At 39.8% G+C, this 18,933-nt stretch overlaps 1 protein-coding gene across 4 annotated transcripts in view; it reads left to right on the top strand.

Annotated features, from left to right (window-relative positions):
* Positions 1 to 10,433, top strand: part of LOC126416720 (coiled-coil domain-containing protein 134-like) — a 43,612-nt gene extending 33,179 nt beyond the window's left edge. For all 4 annotated transcript variants that reach the window (XM_050084530.1, XM_050084531.1, XM_050084533.1 and 1 more), the window contains exons 4-5: positions 9,877 to 10,055; positions 10,142 to 10,433. In XM_050084530.1, coding sequence (XP_049940487.1) covers positions 9,877 to 10,055; positions 10,142 to 10,309 — 347 coding nt within the window. In that variant the 3' untranslated portion in view covers positions 10,310 to 10,433. The remainder of the gene's footprint in view (positions 1 to 9,876; positions 10,056 to 10,141) is intronic.
* The last annotated feature ends 8,500 nt before the right edge of the window (positions 10,434 to 18,933 follow it).

An 18,933-nucleotide genomic window follows, 5' to 3' on the forward strand; every position in this document is an offset into this window, starting at 1 on the left:
CAATAGTATTATGAAAATGATATGTTGCCATTCACTGTGTAGAGGAGATGTTGAGTCCCAGACAGGCAAGTGAAAAACTGCTATACATTTTAGCTTTTGGCTGAAAGGCCAACATAAGTGGATATCAAAAATATCATCCATGTGCTGTTGATGAACTGTCAAGATACCTCTCAAATTAACCTGGCAGGGAGCAGTACTATGTACAATACTTTCCTTTATTCATTGCTGTACAGTGGACTACATACAGTGATTCCTTGTACACTGAGCAGTCAACATATCAAGCTTAAACTGCAACAGAAATATTTACATGTGTGCTGTTGGGAGGAAATTGCATCAATCACACTTTGACTATAGTATGCCATATAGGCATCAAGTGATAATTATATCTGTGATATTCCAGTGTCTGCTTGGAATGCCCTGCAAACAAAAGGTGTGGTGAATTCTTAGGGCATCATTGGCAGTCTGTTCAAACTGGAATTGTAGTACAATCAACATCATTTATTGATTTATTTATTCAGCCATTTGATGTATTTCAATTGATACATGTTGTATAATTACATACAAGACTATATGTTTTGATTACACTGTGACATTTTACAGCTTTTTGTGTTCTTTACAGTATGACAACTTCACTTTCATTTAAATTTACAGACATATTTATTGCTTATCCAAATTGAATGGCGGTTGCTTCTATTATTTCTATTATGCGGGGGAGGGGGGGGGGGTACCACCACCATGTTGTTTTTTACCAAAAAGGTCTTGGTGAGCAAGGGACATGTGACAGGGTGCACTGTTGTGATGCAGCAGCCAGTTCCCTTGACGCGAAAGTTCGGGTCGTTGTCGCCGCACGTTTTCACGGAGCCGTCGCAAGACATCACAATAGTACATGGAATTCACTGTTTGGTTGGGTGGGACGAATTCTTTATGCACAATTCCCTTGTATCAAAGAAAACGACAATCATGCTCTTCACTTTGCTCTTCACCTGTCTCACTTTTTTTGGGTCTTGGAGAGCCTGGGCTCTTCCACTGGGACGATTGTTGCTTTGTGTCTCGGTCATAACAGTAAATCCAGCTCTTGTCGCCGGTGTTAACCCCTAACAAGAAGGTTGGATCATCAGATGCTGTGTGACGAAGGTCCATGCACGCTTCAACATGCTGTGCCTTCTGATTGGCAGTCAAGATTCTTGGCACAAATTTTGCAGCGACACAATGCATGCCCAATTCATCAGTCAGCATTCGTTGACATGTCCCATAACCAATACCCACTTCAGCCGCAAGGTCTTGAATGGTTCAACGTCGATCCACATGAACCAATTGTTGAAGTTTGGCAACAATGTCTGCCATTGTGCAGCGAACGAGCCTTTCAGCGTGAGCATCATCTTCGACATCTGTACGGCTGGCCCTGAATCGAGCATGCCACTCAAACACACGCATACGGCTCTTGCTCTGTCCCCCAAACACTTGTTGAATCATTGCAAGGGTCTCTGTAGCACTTTTCCTGAAATTCACACAGAATTTGATAAACACGCGCTGTTCTGTTCACGGATCTATCATAAAATCACCACACACCAAAAACAGAGTATTACGGAAATCACTGTGGATATGCAACACGTCCTCCCAGCTGAATGCCACTCTGCACACTGACTGATCAGATATGCAGCTTTCTCCACCTAGCAGTGCAAAGATCTACTACTCCTACTTTCCAGATGGCAGCACCCGTCCCAAAAATTTTGGATTCCACCTCATGTGTGTATGCATGTGTGAGTATTTGTGTAACAGTCATTTTGTAGGAACTCAGCATTTTCTCTTTATGGTGAATAGCAATCTCCCCTTTTTGTAATATTACTGAATATGGAAGTGAACTCGAAACAATATGTTTCTCTAAATATCATAATACAAATGGAAATCACATGTTGCAGATTGAAAACTATTGTTTAGCTGTTCATCATTATCAATCTAGTATGGGAAAAGGTGGAGTCGCAATGTTTATTCGAAATAGTGTATATAAATCTCTAGATTTAAGCAAATAGTGTGCTGAACAGATGTGTGGCATCGAAATAACAGCAGAGTGTGCAACAGTTATTGTGCTGTCAATTTACAGCGCACCTGCTGGAAATCTGAGTGTTTCTCTGAGATACACTGAATCACCCTCTCCCATCTGTCTAGAAAAACTAATTCATTCATTGTAATGGGTGACTGTAATGTGTAACAAAAGAATAGAATCAGAATGGACCCTGAACACCTGATTTGTGCTTACGATGTAGTATCGATGGCACAGTTTCCAACTAGGGTAAGAGCCAGTTCCAGTGCTTTGAGGACAATATTGTGGAAAGGGTAGATTGCTGCATACCATATAAAGCACATATTGAGTTGCAGACAGGCACAACAAAAAGACAGCTATACATTTGAGCTAGCAGCCACAAAGTCTTCACCTATAGTAGAAAACACACAAACACATACATTTGGACAAACACAACTCACACACACGACCACTGTCTCTGTCTGCTGATGCTGGACTGCGTATACCAACAATGCAGTTGCTACACACAGCCCAGCCTCAGTGGAAAAAAAGACAAAGGTCGTGTGTGTCTGCGTTGTGCTTGTGCAAACATATATGTGTTTTCTACTTTAAAAGGATGCCTTTTGGTTGGAAGCTCAAGTGTATTGCTGTCTTTTTGTTCTGCCTGTCTGCACCCCAATGGTGAATAGCAGTCTGTACTTCCCATAATATTGTCGTTATTCCTTCCTGGATTTTCCATTGTTTGAGTTCTAGTGCTTTAGTAAATAACAGAATTACTGATATGGTTACATATAATAATTTAACTGTCAAAAATATTATAAATAATATTAAAATATTATAAATGGCCTCGCTGATCATGAGGGACAGTTTCTCACCATAAACCAAGTAAATATACAGAGGAAGGTAAATTTCATTTGGAGAAACATGAGAATAAACAGACATAGACAGACACACCATGGAAAACTTTAATCATCAGATGCAGCTTGTGGGCTGGCCTCATGTATGTACTGCTATTGATGTTAACTCCAAATGTAATATATTTATCAGCGAGGTTAAATGTCTATTTGAAGAAACATTTCATAAAAGGTTTGTGAGAGAAAACATTTTTTAAATCGGACTGTGGGTGTTGGACTGTAAAGGGCAGCAAAATTTCTTGCAGAACGGGAAGCGATTTTTACGTGGCAGCTAAGAAATCAAATGATCCCAATAATATTAGAAATTACAAATTGTACAATAGAATTCTTAATGAGACCATACAGGCATCAAAGGACATGTTCTTGAATGTAGAAATTGATAACTCAAGCAATAAAATAAAAACTGTCTGGAATTTCATAAAGAAGGAAGCAGGGGAAAGTGCAGTTTGTAGAGTAAATATCCATACAAAAGTGAGAATCATCTAGTTAGTGACTCAAAAACAGTTGCTGATATAGTGATTGAATATTTTTTTTTAATAGTAACACAACAAATAGGATCACAAGTCTCCATAAATTAATTCATGAATTTTCTGCTAGCCAGTGTTAATTTCTTCTGCTTCAGCATTTCTTCACAGTAACTACTCATTTATTCAATCCATTTTAGTTTTTTATATATTTCATTTTCTGATCTGTCTATTTTTCACCATTCCCCCTCCCACCTCTGTCACGGACACTGCACTTAGCTTTTCACTCTTACTAACTCGTGCACAATGTTTTAGTAGTAACCTCTGTCTTGCATATTACCCTGCCTTCCACCTTTAAGCTCTCAGGTTTTCGAAGCTCATCTGGTGCAGTTCCTAACGATCAGTCTCTCTTTCTCATCCGTAAAAAAGTCTTTCATTCTCATCACATCTAGTAAGTGTCCCCTGACCCAGGGTTCTGGGTGACTTTTCTGAACTGTACCCCTTTCCCTAAACCTCTCCAGCCCTTTTCCTTCACACCTCTTCTGTCCCCTTCAACTCATCTGTCACAAGAAGGAGCCATTGGCTCTGAAAGCTTGTAAAAGTTAAACTGTTTTGTGCATGTGCTCCCCTGCCACCGTGTGTTCCCCTGCTGTTGCATGGTGAGTAGATTTTTATCTATCCATTTACATTAAACTATGTGCCTTGTCATACAGCCTCTAAAGATGTAGAAACAGGAGAAAAACTAGGTCATCAGCAGATAGCTAGGGGGGATAATTCAAAATACCTTGGCCTACATGTTGTTGTTGTGATCTTCAGTCCTGAGACTGGTTTTATGCAGCGCTCCATGCTACTCTGTCCTGTGCAAGCTTCTTCATCTCCCAGTACCTACTTCAGCGTACATTCTTCTGAACCTGCTTAGTGTATTCATCTCTTGGTCTCCCTCTACAATTTTTACCATCCACACTGCCCTCCAGTACTAAATTGGTGATCCCTTGATGCCTCAGAACACTTATTGATAGCAAATTAAACTTGTCAGACCACATCCTGGCTCTGTGCAAAAGACTGTGTGTTGCAAATTGTTCATTACGCATTTTTTGCTCTTATAGAAACAAGGAAACCATCAAATCAGATTATTATGGTTATTGTCATGCCATTATGGCATATGGAATCATAGTTTCAGGAAATTTGCCACTAGCTACAAAAGTGCTAAATGCACAGAAAAGAACCCTAAAAATATGAGTGAAGTCCACCCTACAGCCACCTGCAGAAATCTTTTGAGGAACTTGAAATTCTCATATCCACCTCACTATCTGTGTTCTCCCTTGCGTGTTTCATAAGGGGAAAAAAGCCCCTTTACCTAATATTGCATATTACATAGTGATGATACTAGAATAAAAGATGATGCCCACTGTGAGGATACAAAACTGTGTACAGAAAGGGGCCAGTGGCTGTAAAATTTTTAGTGCACTCCCTTCACAAATTAAGCATTTAGTGTATGATGAGATCTAAAAAGAAAAGAAAAGAAAAGAAAAGAAAAGAAATTCTTAAGGCAGGTCTATTCCCAAGGGTCATTTTACGTTATGGAAGAGTTCCTTAGCCATGATGTTTAGTATCTCATAACATTCAGCTGCATCTCCAGATCTTTATTTGTGTTCATGTGTGTTTATTATTATACAAATGTTTATTTTTCTGTAATAGATTAATTTTCTGTAATATTTATTTTATATGATGTACTGGGTGATTATAATTAAAGTTAAACTTTCAAAACACTAGAAATAACACCACTGGTCAGAATGATGCCTAATTGCAACGGAATATTATTGGAAAAGGGGGAAAAATATGGTAGATGAAAAAAAAGGTGTGAAAATTGATCAATAGATGGCGCTGGATGTGTCAGAATAGTAAATGAAAACACCTGTCATGCTCACAACCCATTGACGTTGGTATAAACGCGCCGGGTGCATGGCTTTTCATCTTTTCGCATCTGCGATGTTCACCATGACTGTCTCAATGCAGGATTGTGCTCTGCTTATATAGCTGTATTACAAGAATGGTGACTGTGCACTCATTGCTCTGGAGAAGTTCTGGACACTGAAGGGTTTGAAAAAAGTCATTGGTCCGATGGCTGCGGTGAGTCTGGAGAAAATGATTCAGAAATTCTAAAAGACTTGTTCATTTGGTGTGCATCCTGGTAGAGGGAGGAAATGAACTGATTCAACGTCAGTGGTAGTAGTGGCCACAGAAATGCAGGAGGAGACGAGTGGTGGTGTGCAAACATGTAGTGTACGGGCAATTGCCCGAACATTGGACATACCCATGAGCACAGTGCGTAAAATCCTATGAAACATCCTTCTTTGCTAGCTATTCAAAATTACCCATGTGCACAAGTTGCTTCCTGTTGACCTTCCAGCAAGTGAGACCTCTGCTTTAGAATTTCTTGCTCACATGAAAGTGGACAATGACTGGCCATGGAAGATTTTGTGGACAGGTGAAGCCCATTTCCATCTGACAGGATATGTCACTACACAGAATTGTCGTATATGGGCAATGGAAAATCCACATGCAAATCACCACTTCATCCTGAATAGGTCACTGTGTGGTGTGGGTTTATGGCATCATTTATGATAGGGCCATATTTTTTTGAAGAGACCGGTGCTTATGGTCCTGTTACCTGTAGCGCCACTGGTAAGCATTATGAGTGTCTTTTCTGCAACCACGTCAGTCCAGCTCTCCAACAGCATGGATGTATGGATGAGATAATTTTTATGCAAGATGGCACACATCCGTACATTTCAAATCCAGATAAGCAGCTGCTGAAGTGCCATTTTGGAAATGCTAGAATTATCAGCCACTATTTCCCTACAGCCTGGCCATCCCAATCACCTGACCTTAATCTGTGTGACTCCTGGCTGTGGGGCTATCTGAAAGATGTTGTGTTCAGTGTTCTGATTGCAAACTTAGCTGCATTGAAGGCACACATCGCACAACACATTCTGAACGTGACCCTGGAAACACTTTGATCAGTTGCAGAACAAGCTATTTCTTGGTTTCAACTTGTTGCAGAAAATGGTGGACAGTATATTGAACTTGTTTTGCACCAGTCACACGGAAATTAATAATCCAATTTGATTTTGATTGATGCTTAGTATGTGGTTTTTGGCCTCAGGACAATTAAAAATTGATTTTTCCCATCCGATGTGATATGACCTTGCCGTGGTGGATGGGCTTATGTAACTAACAGTACCACTCGTGTACACCTATGCACACTGAGCTGTACAGTTTGTTTAACGTCAAACGTACACCTTAGGCATTTTTGTATGATTCATTTGTCATTTGTAGTCTACAGCTATTAAATTATGATGCTTACAGCACCATCTATTGTTACATTTTGTAACTATTTATTTGTCTTCTGCCATATGTTTTCCCCCTTCTCCGATAATATTCCGTTGTAATTTGACGTCATTCTGACCAGTAGTGCTATTTCTACAGTGGTTTGAAAGTTTAATTATTATCACTCTATTTTTCTGGAACAGAATCTAATTTGTAGATACTTTAATGTGAAACTAATTAGTAGCGCACTGTTTACGTAACAACATAGAATGCAACCACAACAAACTTGTAAAACAGGCACATTCCATAATCTGTTATACATTCACAAGGATCACTGGAACACGAAATAAATAGATGTCCAACTTTCTTCATTGTACCATATGCAGTTTTCCAGTCTGCCATCACATTTATCTCTTTGTTTGTTTCCAGGTCTGTTTTCTCAGCTACTTCATGTAGCTCTTGCAGCATCATCTTCCCTTGCCTTCTCTTTCATCTAGGATTACTAAATCATCAACAAAGGCTAAGCAGCTTGTATTCACATTTCCCTTCTGGTGGCCAAGCTTTATGGCTGTTGCACCTTCTTTCTCCCATTGTTCTCCCCATTCTTGCATTATTTAACCCAGAAGTAAGGTAAATAGCACATTAGAGTGCATCATCATTACTCATTTTCTATGTCGATTTACTCTAAGATATTGAATAGTGGTTGCCTATCTGTTGAGATACTTTTTAAAATCCTTATGGAAGGTAACAATAGACCATTCACTGCCAGAAAATGTGCTGCATTTTCTGTCTAGTAGACACTGGAAACTTCTGCGCCAAACCATTCTCTAGATGTGCTACCAACTGAACATTTGTATGTACGTTAATGAAGGGGTTAGTGTAATGAGATAGTCATTCTGGGAATGCCCATGAGTTTGTATAAGGAATTTATTTTCTTCAATCAGAAGAAATCATTGCTGACACACAATAAGGGTTTTGAATATGTTCACAAGTAAGAATAAATTGGGTATTATTCTTAAACACCTAAGCGCAGTAAATTTGCACTGTCCTTGTATTTTTATGACTAAGAAGTAATGTTATAGGGTGCACCAACATTATTATTCATTATCGAAAAACATATAATAAGAGTAAAAGTCTCTAATAAACAGTTATTTAAGGAACTAGATACATTATCAAACCAGTGTTGATACTTTCATCTCCTTATGCAATTATCCATAGTGGATTTTAATAAATAATATCTAACTGACTACAGTGAAACCTCTATATAACATTTTTCAAGGGACCACAAATTCTGAACACTGTATAGAGGAAAACACTATAAATGGGAATGCTTCCAAATAATAATTATAGGGCATTACTGGAGATCGGGATACCACTAATCAGCTTTGACAGGTGGTGCCATAGATGACATTTTAAATTTTCACAACACTGTAATATGATATTCATTGCAAATGATCAAATGATTAGTTTTTTGTAATTAAAAAAAGGGGCCCATTAGGTTGATGGGTGAAAGTAAATGGATCAGTTTGTACTGTAAAAAGTTATAACAGATTCTTAAGATATGACATCATTGTCCAAAGCTGACAGGTGGTATCCCGTTCTTCAGTTGCGCCAATTATAGAATATGAGCCAAATTTTGTTTATAATATACTGAACATATTACATAAAAACACAGTAAATGGTACAGATTAATAAAGAACTAGTTACAAAAAAAAAAAAAAAAAAAAAATACTTTAATAATTAAATTATGAAACGGAACTTAAATTTGCACAAAACTCTAGGAACCTATGCAATCCGGAAATCACATACCTATGATTTTTTAAAATATTCAAGCAAGCATGTTTGTTTTCTATTTCTCCTAGACTCTATGGCAATCATTTCTTGCTCCAAATAAGCAAGCTGAACTACTGTTCTGTCCTCTAGTCTATGGGCCATCGTATATCTCGTGAATGTTTCAAAGGCTTCAGCTGCCTTAGTATATGAGGACACAGGGTCATCTTCCTTGTCACTGTCACTGTCACTGTCACTACCACTATTATTCTCCAAGCTTCTCTGTGCAGTCAGCTCCTCAATACTTTGCACTCCTGTGGTTGACATGTTGTCATCCACAGCCACAAAGTCCTCAAAAGTGACAGAATCACTGCCTATTAATTCCTGAAATTCTTGCAAATCACTTGCAACATCTTCCACAGGAGCTGCCATCTCATTCTCACAGAATACTGCTTTTCTGAAACAGTTTTTCATAGTTTCAGCACTGACTTCCCTCCACGAGTACATAATTAAATTCACTGCCTGTAAAATATTCAGCTCCAGTTGTGAGCTCTGCTGGCTTCCCGGTTTTCTCCACGCGACTCACACCAGGAGATGCCTCCACTTTTTTAATAACATAAACCTTCTCTTCCAGAGAAATGTTCTTCCGCTTTTCACTCATGTCCACTGACGAAAGCTTAAAAAAAAGTTATATTGAAGACACGCTCTCACTAGACACATGAACTGTTTGCTGCTCAGCTCACATAACACGCTACAAATACAAAGCATCGATGGAAATGGTGCCAAAAAGATTGCAAGCAGAATGTGTGTCACGTCATGTGACTGGGTTCTGCAGCTGACATATGAAACACGCTGATCGTGGGCTTTCCGAGCCGGTGCAAACTGTGAATCCACAGAACAGAAAACGATGCATCTACATCCAGTCACTTAAACGTTATAAAGAGGTAAATAATTGACCAGGGTTCCAAAAATATGAGCGTTACATGGAGGAAATTGTAATATAGAGGAAATGCAGTAAAGAGGAATATTTAACATTGTTTATATGGGCTTTTAGTCGGGACCGAAAAAAACGGACGTAACATAGAGGAAAACATTATATTGAGGAACGTTATAAAGAGGTTTCACTGTACATGTTTTTTAATGAATACGGATCTAGTGTTCCATTTAATGAAAATGTATACACACCGTGTAAATTGTCAGGTTGCAGCCACCTGATACACTGTCCGTTGTGTCTGGAAAAAATGTCTGATAAGGCAATCTGCATACACTGTAAAAATTTGGCATTTTATCAACATCCTGATTAACTATGTTATCAAAATTCTGCTCAATTTTGTGTAAATTAAAATTATGCTTTCATTCCATTATGTACTGTCAACAGCTCTGGCCAACATCCTGGAAAATACAGCACTGTTTGGAGATATTTTACTTCATCTTCCAGAAATTTCTACGAAGATTCTTGACTCCAATAATGAATGGCGTGTTATGTTCGAATGGAGCTTGAATTTTGCAAATCAGTCGCAACTGTTAGACAGTAGTACCAGAAAGCTTATTGATCTTGTAAGAAATAATTTTTTACCATTCTAACATTCAGTTTTGCCAATGTGTAACTGAGCATGTTCCTTAGAAATAATTGTTTGCTTCAGGTCAGTATGGAACTTAATATAACTGAGCGCCATCCTGATTACATTAACCCTTACAGGAGGGAAAGTCGTTCATCAAATACAGAAGAATATGTTTCACAGGTTCCAGCTAAGAAGAAGAAGAAAAAGAAAGAAATAAAGAGAGGCCCACGTTTAACAGGCGAATTGTGATAGTGCCTTCGACACTGCATAAGGGTAACTTTTAAGGTGGACCATGTAATAAAACTTGAAGAATTTTCATTGTAACTCTCTTTGGAGATATAGAAGAAGAGAAATTAAATTACTGATATGTGAATAGTTATTTTACCTCACTGAAAAGGCATAGTATAACATGACATTGTTTTTGTCTTCAGACTGAAGACTAGCTTGGTGCAGCTCTCAATGCTTTACAGGATTGTAAAAGTCTCTTTATCTCTGCATTAATACAATATCCTACATCCACTTTAACCTGCTTACTGTAGTAGTCAAGTCTTGATGTTTCCCTCTAAAATCCCCCTCTATACCAACTTAAATATTTCTTGATGCTCAAGACATGTTCTATTGACTTATCTCCTCTTTTTGTTAACCCTTTTGAAGGTATTTCTTTACAGCATTTAAGGAATACTTCTTTACGCTCCTGACATCCAGTGGCAGTCCCCTGCGCCAGCTGTAGTTTCTGTTTGTTGTGAAATATAGCTTTCAGACTATGGGGAGTATATATCCCAGCAAACAGCAGTGTTTTGATGGTTATTGGGAAGTGTGGTTGCCACCAGTGTAGTTTCTGGAAGGGGTGTAGGAAGTATACTTAGTACAAAATTAATCTGTCATTTGTGGTCCTGGGAAGCATATGTACCAACTTTAGGGTTATCCCAAAGCTTTTGGGAATATGTTTTACCTCCTCTGCCTACGCCTGACATCCTGTGGTAGTACATTGCACTAGGAGTATGAAAACTGCTACAACAATCAGTTTCTGTTTGTCATGGGATCACTACTATTGTCAGAACACATTGCTTTGCTTCTGCAATATACATTATTGTGATCTGTTCAGCTCATACCTTTATTGTGTGATAAAGTTTCAAGGATTGTTTTCACTTTGTGGTAAGTGAACTTTAATATTAGGAACAAATATTTTTTAAACAAAGTAAAAGAAAACACAGTGAAAACAGTGTTCATTATTTATTTTACGTGTAATGGCAACGCATAACAGCACACAAAAGGGAAGTGGGAAATCCATTTACCACCAGTTTTAATATCTCTCAGTGGTGCCTTGGGGATACGAGTACCACATAGTTTTTGGTCCTAAATCACAAAAATAAAATTATCAAACAATAAATACTGTCAGTTTATCACATTTCTAATAGGAAAGCAAAAAAATTATCTTCGCTGAGTTGCTACAAAAAATGTCCCCACAAATGGTTTAAGTTATGCCATGAATTTCTTTTCTCTCTGATTCTGTTGAGTATCTCTTCATTGGTAATCTGATCTACTTGTGTAATCTCCAGCATTTTACTGTAGCACCACATTTCAAAAAGTTGTATTCATTTCTTGTCTGAACTGCTTGTCATCCATGTTTTGGTTCCACATAAGATAAGGACAGCCAATAATTTGGCTCATCAGTTGCACCCTGGCTTGTATGCCATAGTGCTCAGTCTGGCTGCACATATCCCCCACTGCCTTGCCATGCTGTCTGAGGGTGAAGAGGGGGGAGGGGACTGTGAACACGCTGTATTTAGATAGCAGTGCAGTCACACTGCATATATCTTGGATCCATATTTCAAACAATGGAAAGGCCAGATTGGAATATCAACAGTATCTTGAAAAGGCTAGATTGCTAGTCACCAGGGAGTCCAGGATGAAATATCGTAGAACACCAATTTGAGGACAACAGCATGGTTTGTAACAGGGGAGTGATAGACCTCATTTTTTCCTCTGTCAGTATTGGGAAAAAGGAAAGTATCGGATAGTAATGTTTCAGGACTTAAAAACGTTACAACAGTGTACTTAGGGGTAAAATAAGGAAACGCTTGAGTAAACATAATGTTCCTGATTCATTAATTAAAAAACCTAAGATACTGTATGAAGGTTTTGAAAGCCGTGTACAGATGGGAGATGGAAGATCAGAATGGTTTAAGACAAAGAGAGGTGTTCAGTAAAGTAGTTTGCTTTCTCCATTACACTTATGGACACAAACATGACAGAAATCAAGGAAGTAGAAAATGAAGATCTCAGTGCTTTTGTTTTTGCTGATGACACTGCCATTCACGGAGAGATGGAAACAGAGGTTCAGAGGAGACAAGATTACTGGAATAAAAAATCAAAGAATTCAAGTTGAGTGTGAGTAAGATCAAGAGAGTCACAATAGAAGTGAGTAGGACACCCACATCTTGTCATGTCATAATGGAAGGAAAGAAGGTTGAATGAGTGCAGAGTTTCAATTATTGCAGTAGTGTCATGTCAAGTAATGGAACTGCCAAACTAGAAATTTTAAATAGAACAGCAAAAGAATCCAGCTTCTTCCACCAACTACGACACCTTATCTGGGACAAGGGAGTCTCTTCAAAAGCAAAACAGACTATATATATATATATATAAAAAAAACAAAGATGAGGTGACTTACCGAACGAAAGCGCTGGCAGGTCGATAGACACACAAACAAAGACAAACATACACACAAAATTCAAGCTTTCGCAACAAACTGTTGCCTCATCAGGAAGAGGGAAGGAGAGGGAAAGACAAAAGGATGTGGGTTTTAAGGGAGAGGGTAAGGAGTCATTCCAATCCCGGGAGCAGAAAGACTTACCTTAGGGGGAAAAAAGGACAGGTATACACTCGTGCACACACACATATCCATCCACACATACAGACACAAGCAGATGAGGCAACAGTTTGCGAAAGCTTGAATTTTGTGTGTATGTTTGTGTTTGTTTGTGTGTCTATCGACCTGCCAGCGCTTTCGTTCGGTAAGTCACCTCATCTTTGTTTTTATATATAATTTTTCCCACGTGGAATGTTTCCCTCTATTATATTGATATATATATTTATGTCTGCTTGTGTCTGTATATGTGTGTGTGTGTGCGCGAGTGTATACCCGTCTTTTTTTCCCCCTAAGGTAAGTCTTTCCGCTCCCGGCATTGGAATGACTCCTTACCCTCTCCCTTAAAACCCACATCCTTCTCGTCTTTCCCTCTCCTTCCCTCTTTCCTGATGAGGAAACAGTTTGTTGCGAAAGCTTGAATTTTGTGTGTATGTTTGTGTTTGTTTGTGTGTCTGTCGACCTGCCAGCACTTTCATTTGGTAAGTCACATCATCTTTGTTTTTAGATATATTTTTCCTACGTGGAATGTTTCCCTCTATTATAACCATATGTATATATATATATCTCACAAAACAAAGATGATGTGACTTACCAAATGAAAGCGCTGGCAGGTCGAAAGACACACAAACAAAAAATTTTTCCCACGTGGAATGTTTCCCTCTATTTTTATATATATATATATATATATATATATATATAGATATAGATATAGATATATATAAATATAATAGAGGGAAACATTCCACGTGGGAAAAATATATCTAAAAAGAAAGATGATGAAACTTACCAAACAAAAGCGCTGGCAGGTCGATAGACACACAAACAAACACAAACATACACACAAAATTCTAGCTTTCGCAACCAATGGTTGCCTCGTCAGGAAAGAGGGAAGGAGAAGGAAAGACAAAAGGATATGGGTTTTAAGGGAGAGGGTAAGGAGTCATTCCAATCCCGGGAGCGGAAAGACTTACCTTAGGGGGAAAAAAGGACAGGTATACACTCGCACACACACACATATCCATCCACACATACACAGACACAAGCAGACATTTGTAAAGGCAAAGAGTTTGGGCATTTTTTGGGCAGAGATGTCAGTCGGGGCGGATGTACAGAGGCAAAGATGAAGTTGAAAGACAGGTGAGGTATGAGCGGCGGCAAATTGAAATTAGAAATTAGCGGAGATTGAGGCCTGGCGGATAGCGAGAAGAAAGGATATGCTGAAGGGCAAATTCCCATCTCCGGAGTTCTGACAGGTTGGTGTTAGTGGGAAGTATCCAGATAACCCGGATGGTGTAACACTGTGCCAAGATGTGCTGGCCGTGCACCAAGGCTTGTTTAGCCACAGGGTGATCCTCATTACCAACAAACACTGTCTGCCTGTGTCCATTCATGCGAATGGACAGTTTGTTGCTGGTCATTCCCACATAGAACGCTTCACAGTGTAGGCAGGTCAGTTGGTAAATCACGTGGGTGCTTTCACACGTGGCTCTGCCTTTGATCGTGTACACCTTCCGGGTTACAGGACTGGAATAGGTGGTGGTGGGAGGGTGCATGGGACAGGTTTTACACCGGGGGCGGTTACAGGGGTAGGAGCCAGAGGGTAGGGAAGGTGGTTTGGGGATTTCATAGGGATGAACTAAGAGGTTGCGAAGGTTAGGTGGACGGCGGAAAGACACTCTTGGTGGAGTGGGGAGGATTTCATGAAGGATGGATCTCATTTCAGGGCAGGATTTGAGGAAGTCGTATCCCTGCTGGAGAGCCACATTCAGAATCTGATCCAGTCCTGGAAAGTATCCTGTCACAAGTGGGGCACTTTTGGGGTTCTTCTGTGGAAGGTTCCGGGTTTGAGGAGATGAGGATGTGGCTCTGGTTATTTGCTTCTGTACCAGGTCGGGAGGGTAGTTACGGGATGCAAAAGCTGTTTTCAGGTTGTTGGTGTAATGGTTCAAGGATTCCGGACTGGAGCAGATTCGTTTGCCACGAAGACCTAGGCTGTAGGGAAGGGACCGTTTGATGTGGAATGGGTGGCAGCTGTCATAATGGAGGTACTGTTGCTTGTTGGTGGGTTTAATGTGGACGGACGTGTGAAGCTGGCCATTGGACAGGTGGAGGTCAACGTCAAGGAAAGTGGCATGGGATTTGGAGTAGGACCAGGTGAATCTGATGGAACCAAAGGAGTTGAGGTTGGAGAGGAAATTCTGGAGTTCTTCTTCACTGTGAGTCCAGATCACGAAAATGTCATCAATAAATCTGTACCAAACTTCGGGTTGGCAGGCCTGGGTAACCAGGAAGGCTTCCTCTAAGCGACCCATGAATAGGTTGGCATACGAGGGGGCCATCCTGGTACCCATGGCTGTTCCCTTTAATTGTTGGTATGTCTGGCCTTCAAAAGTGAAGAAGTTGTGGGTCAGGATGAAGCTGGCTAAGGTAATGAGGAAAGAGGTTTTAGGTAGGGCGGCAGGTGATCGGCGTGAAAGGAAGTGCTCCATCGCAGCGAGGCCCTGGACATGCGGAATATTTGTGTATAAGGAAGTGGCATCAATGGTTACAAGGATGGTTTCCGGGGGTAACAGACTGGGTAGGGATTCCAGGCGTTTGAGAAAGTGGTTGGTGTCTTTGATGAAGGATGGGAGACTGCATGTAATGGGTTGAAGGTGTTGATCTACGTAGGCAGAGATGCGTTCGGTGGGGGCTTGGTAACCAGCTGGTTACCTTAGGGGGAAAAAAGGCTTGTGTCTGTATATGTGTGGATGGATATGTGTGTGTGTGCGAGTGTATACCCGTCCTTTTTTCCCCCTAAGGTAAGTCTTTCCGCTCCCGGGATTGGAATGACTCCTTACCCTCTCCCTTAAAACCCACATCCTTTCGTCTTTCCCTCTCCTTCCCTCTTTCCTGATGAGGCAACAGTTTGTTGCGAAAGCTTGAATTTTGTGTGTATGTTTGTGTTTGTTTGTGTGTCTGTCGACCTGCCAGCACTTTCATTTGGTAAGTCACATCATCTCTGTTTTTAGATATATATTCCCTATGTGGAATGTTTCCCTCTATATATATATACAAAGATGATGTAACTTACCAAACAAAAGCGTTGGCATGTTGATAGACACACAAACAAACACAATCACAAAATTCAAGCTTTCGCAACCAGGAGTTGCTTCATCAGGAAAGAGGGAAGGAGAGGGAAAGACGAAAGGATGTGGGTTTTAAGGGAGAGGGTAAGGAGCCATTCCAACCTCGGGAGCGGAAATTTGTAAAGGCCTTTACAAATGTCTGCTTGTGTCGGTATATGTGCGGATGGATATGTGTGTGTGTGCGAGTGTATATGTGTCCTTTTTTCCCCCTAAGGTAAAAGTTGTGACACATAGATACATCAATATTATTGAGAGTAATTTAAAACAGAACAGCAAGAAAATACTTTAATTATTATGTTAAAATGATAAAAACTTCAGCAAGACCTGCTCAACTTGTTCATCAACTTTAAGAACTTCTGCAAAGTATTTCTTCTTCAAACAGGACTTTCCAGTGACAGTCAACTCTGACAGTACAAAGTCTCCTATAGTAAGTTTCAAGGATTCTTCACTATCAACACTACACATCGAATTGTATGCATTTTCATGGTTATGAAGTAATGTCACTGTTGTAATCTCTTGAGCAGATGTAGCAGAAACCCTTAGAACTCCCTCTTTAACTGCTGTAATGCAATTGTGCAATGGAGTTTGTGCAATCCTGGAATAGGCTGTACGCCTTTCCAACGATTATCCAACATGCCATTGCTGAATTAATTTCTTCAGATGATAAGTAGAGGGTTGTAATCCCTTTCAGTTTCTCCTCGACGCACTTGTTAAAATCATAAGGAGTGTTAATAGTATACCTCCGTGATTTTACAGTTCTCCACACTGTTCTTTTCACGGCACCACCAGTGCCATCAACTGCACCTTTACTGTGACAACTGGCAAAAAAATACCAGTCACCAGTAATGCCAGAGTCTTGTAAATATGTAACATTTAATAATGTCAAGTGATTCTTGAACTGCGCTGCGCAACCATCGGAGAAAATCTTGACTCTTTGAAGATAAGGAAATTCTCTCTTTAAGTTCTGAAAAAGCACCTTAAACATTGTCCAAACTGAATATTTATTGTGGGATAAGTCATCGCTAACAATGGCATAGCTGCGTACGGTGCCATCTTTAATCCAGGCCACAGCTGTAAATATAGTTGTCTGCTGTTGGTGCTAGTGAGCACTCTGAATCTCAACCTGACATAGAGAAGTATAATATTCAGCATAGTCAACCTGCAAAACCAAATCGTGATTACTGAAATTTACTTTTGCATCCTCAAAGTACTTTGATTGCTTCTTCTTAACATAACAGTGCAGTTTGAATCCCAGAAGCTGTTTTTCTATTTCTTTAATGGCATTCAAAACTGTCCCAACTGTTTCTATACGCTTAGGGCGACCTTCAGCATCTTTCCATTGCGTCCATTGAAGCTCATTGTTCAGTACTTCATCATCAACAAGGCCCTTCGCATTTAAGGTGTTACACTTTTTGCAGGCACTGGACATACACTTATAATTTTCTGTGCTTGTGCTCTGCTTGGAAATGTATTGGTTTCTCTTGCAACGCTTTCAACCAAATACTGTATGTGTGGTATCGACAAATACACACATTATGTGGCATAAATGATACAGGGTATACAAAAGGTGGACGAAGAGAGAAGGATTTTGATTTTTTTATCTGACACTCTGGATATTCAAGAATAAATTGTTCATATGCTTCAGATATTGTCATCATCATATAGCACTTCTGTTTCTGTTCTCATTCTCCAGTTTCAGGGTTCTTGACACTAACCACATCTTTTCTTCCTGGTTCTTTTTGGCTTATGTCGTCATGAAGGTAGAAGTTCTTAATTTTATTTTCTGTATCTGCACTGAGAAACTTACTCCCTTTCTTGAACATGTCTTTTTTTAAGTTTATTTGCAACTTCAGGCAGCTCATCATTATACAGCTTTGCCACTACATCCTTTTGTTTCCTTGGGCTGCCTGCTACGCTTTTCTTCACCTTGTTTACAGCCTTCCCAAGTGATCTTTTGGAACTATATGATTTAGAGGGTGACAATTTTCAAGATGAAGTGGAAGTTTGAGCAGAAATTTTATTCTTTTCTCGATACCTCCTTTGTCTTTCCCTATCTTGCATATGTTTAAGTTTCTTTCGATCATCCTGCGAGGCAGCTTTATTTTTTTCTCTCTGTAACTTATCGTTTTTGCGTTCCTTTCTAACATTGCCTGTTACTGAATTGGAGATTGCTTCAGTTTTTCCCTAAACTTGCAGCAGCTTTCAGTGGAGGACATGCTTGTCCTATAATAAATTATAAGAATAGTACTTTCAGCTGAAAATGTCTGCTTGTGTCTGTGTATGTGCGGATGGATATGTGTGCGTGTGCGAGTGTATACCTGTCCTTTTTTCCCCCTAAGGTAAGTCTTTCTGCTCTCGTTCAAGCTTTCGCAACCAACGGTTGCTTTGTCGGGAAAGAGGGAAGGAGAGGGAAAGACGAAAGGATGTGGGTTTTAAGGGAGAGGGTAAGGAGTCATTCCAATCCCGGGAGCGGAAAGACTCACATTAGGGGGAAAAAAGGACGGGTATACACTCGCACACACACACATATCCATCCACACATATACAGACACAAGCAGACATATTCAAAGGCAAACTCTTTGCCTTTGAATATGTCTGCTTGTGTCTGTATATATCTGTGTGTGTGTTCTGCTTGTGTCTGTATATATCTGTGTGTGTGTGTGTGTGTGTGTGTGTGTGTGTGTGTGTGTGTGTGAGTGTATACCCGTCCTTTTTTCCCCCTAAAGTGAGTCTTTCCGCTCCCGGGATTGGAATGACTCCTTACCCTCTCCCTTAAAACCCACATCCTTTCGTCTTTCCCTCTCCTTCCCTCTTTCCTGACGAAGCAACCGTTGGTTGCGAAAGCTTGAATTTTGTATGTATGTTTGTGTTTG

This window comes from Schistocerca serialis, chromosome 8, assembly GCF_023864345.2.
Source record: "Schistocerca serialis cubense isolate TAMUIC-IGC-003099 chromosome 8, iqSchSeri2.2, whole genome shotgun sequence".
NCBI classification, from domain to species: Eukaryota; Metazoa; Arthropoda; class Insecta; order Orthoptera; family Acrididae; genus Schistocerca; species Schistocerca serialis.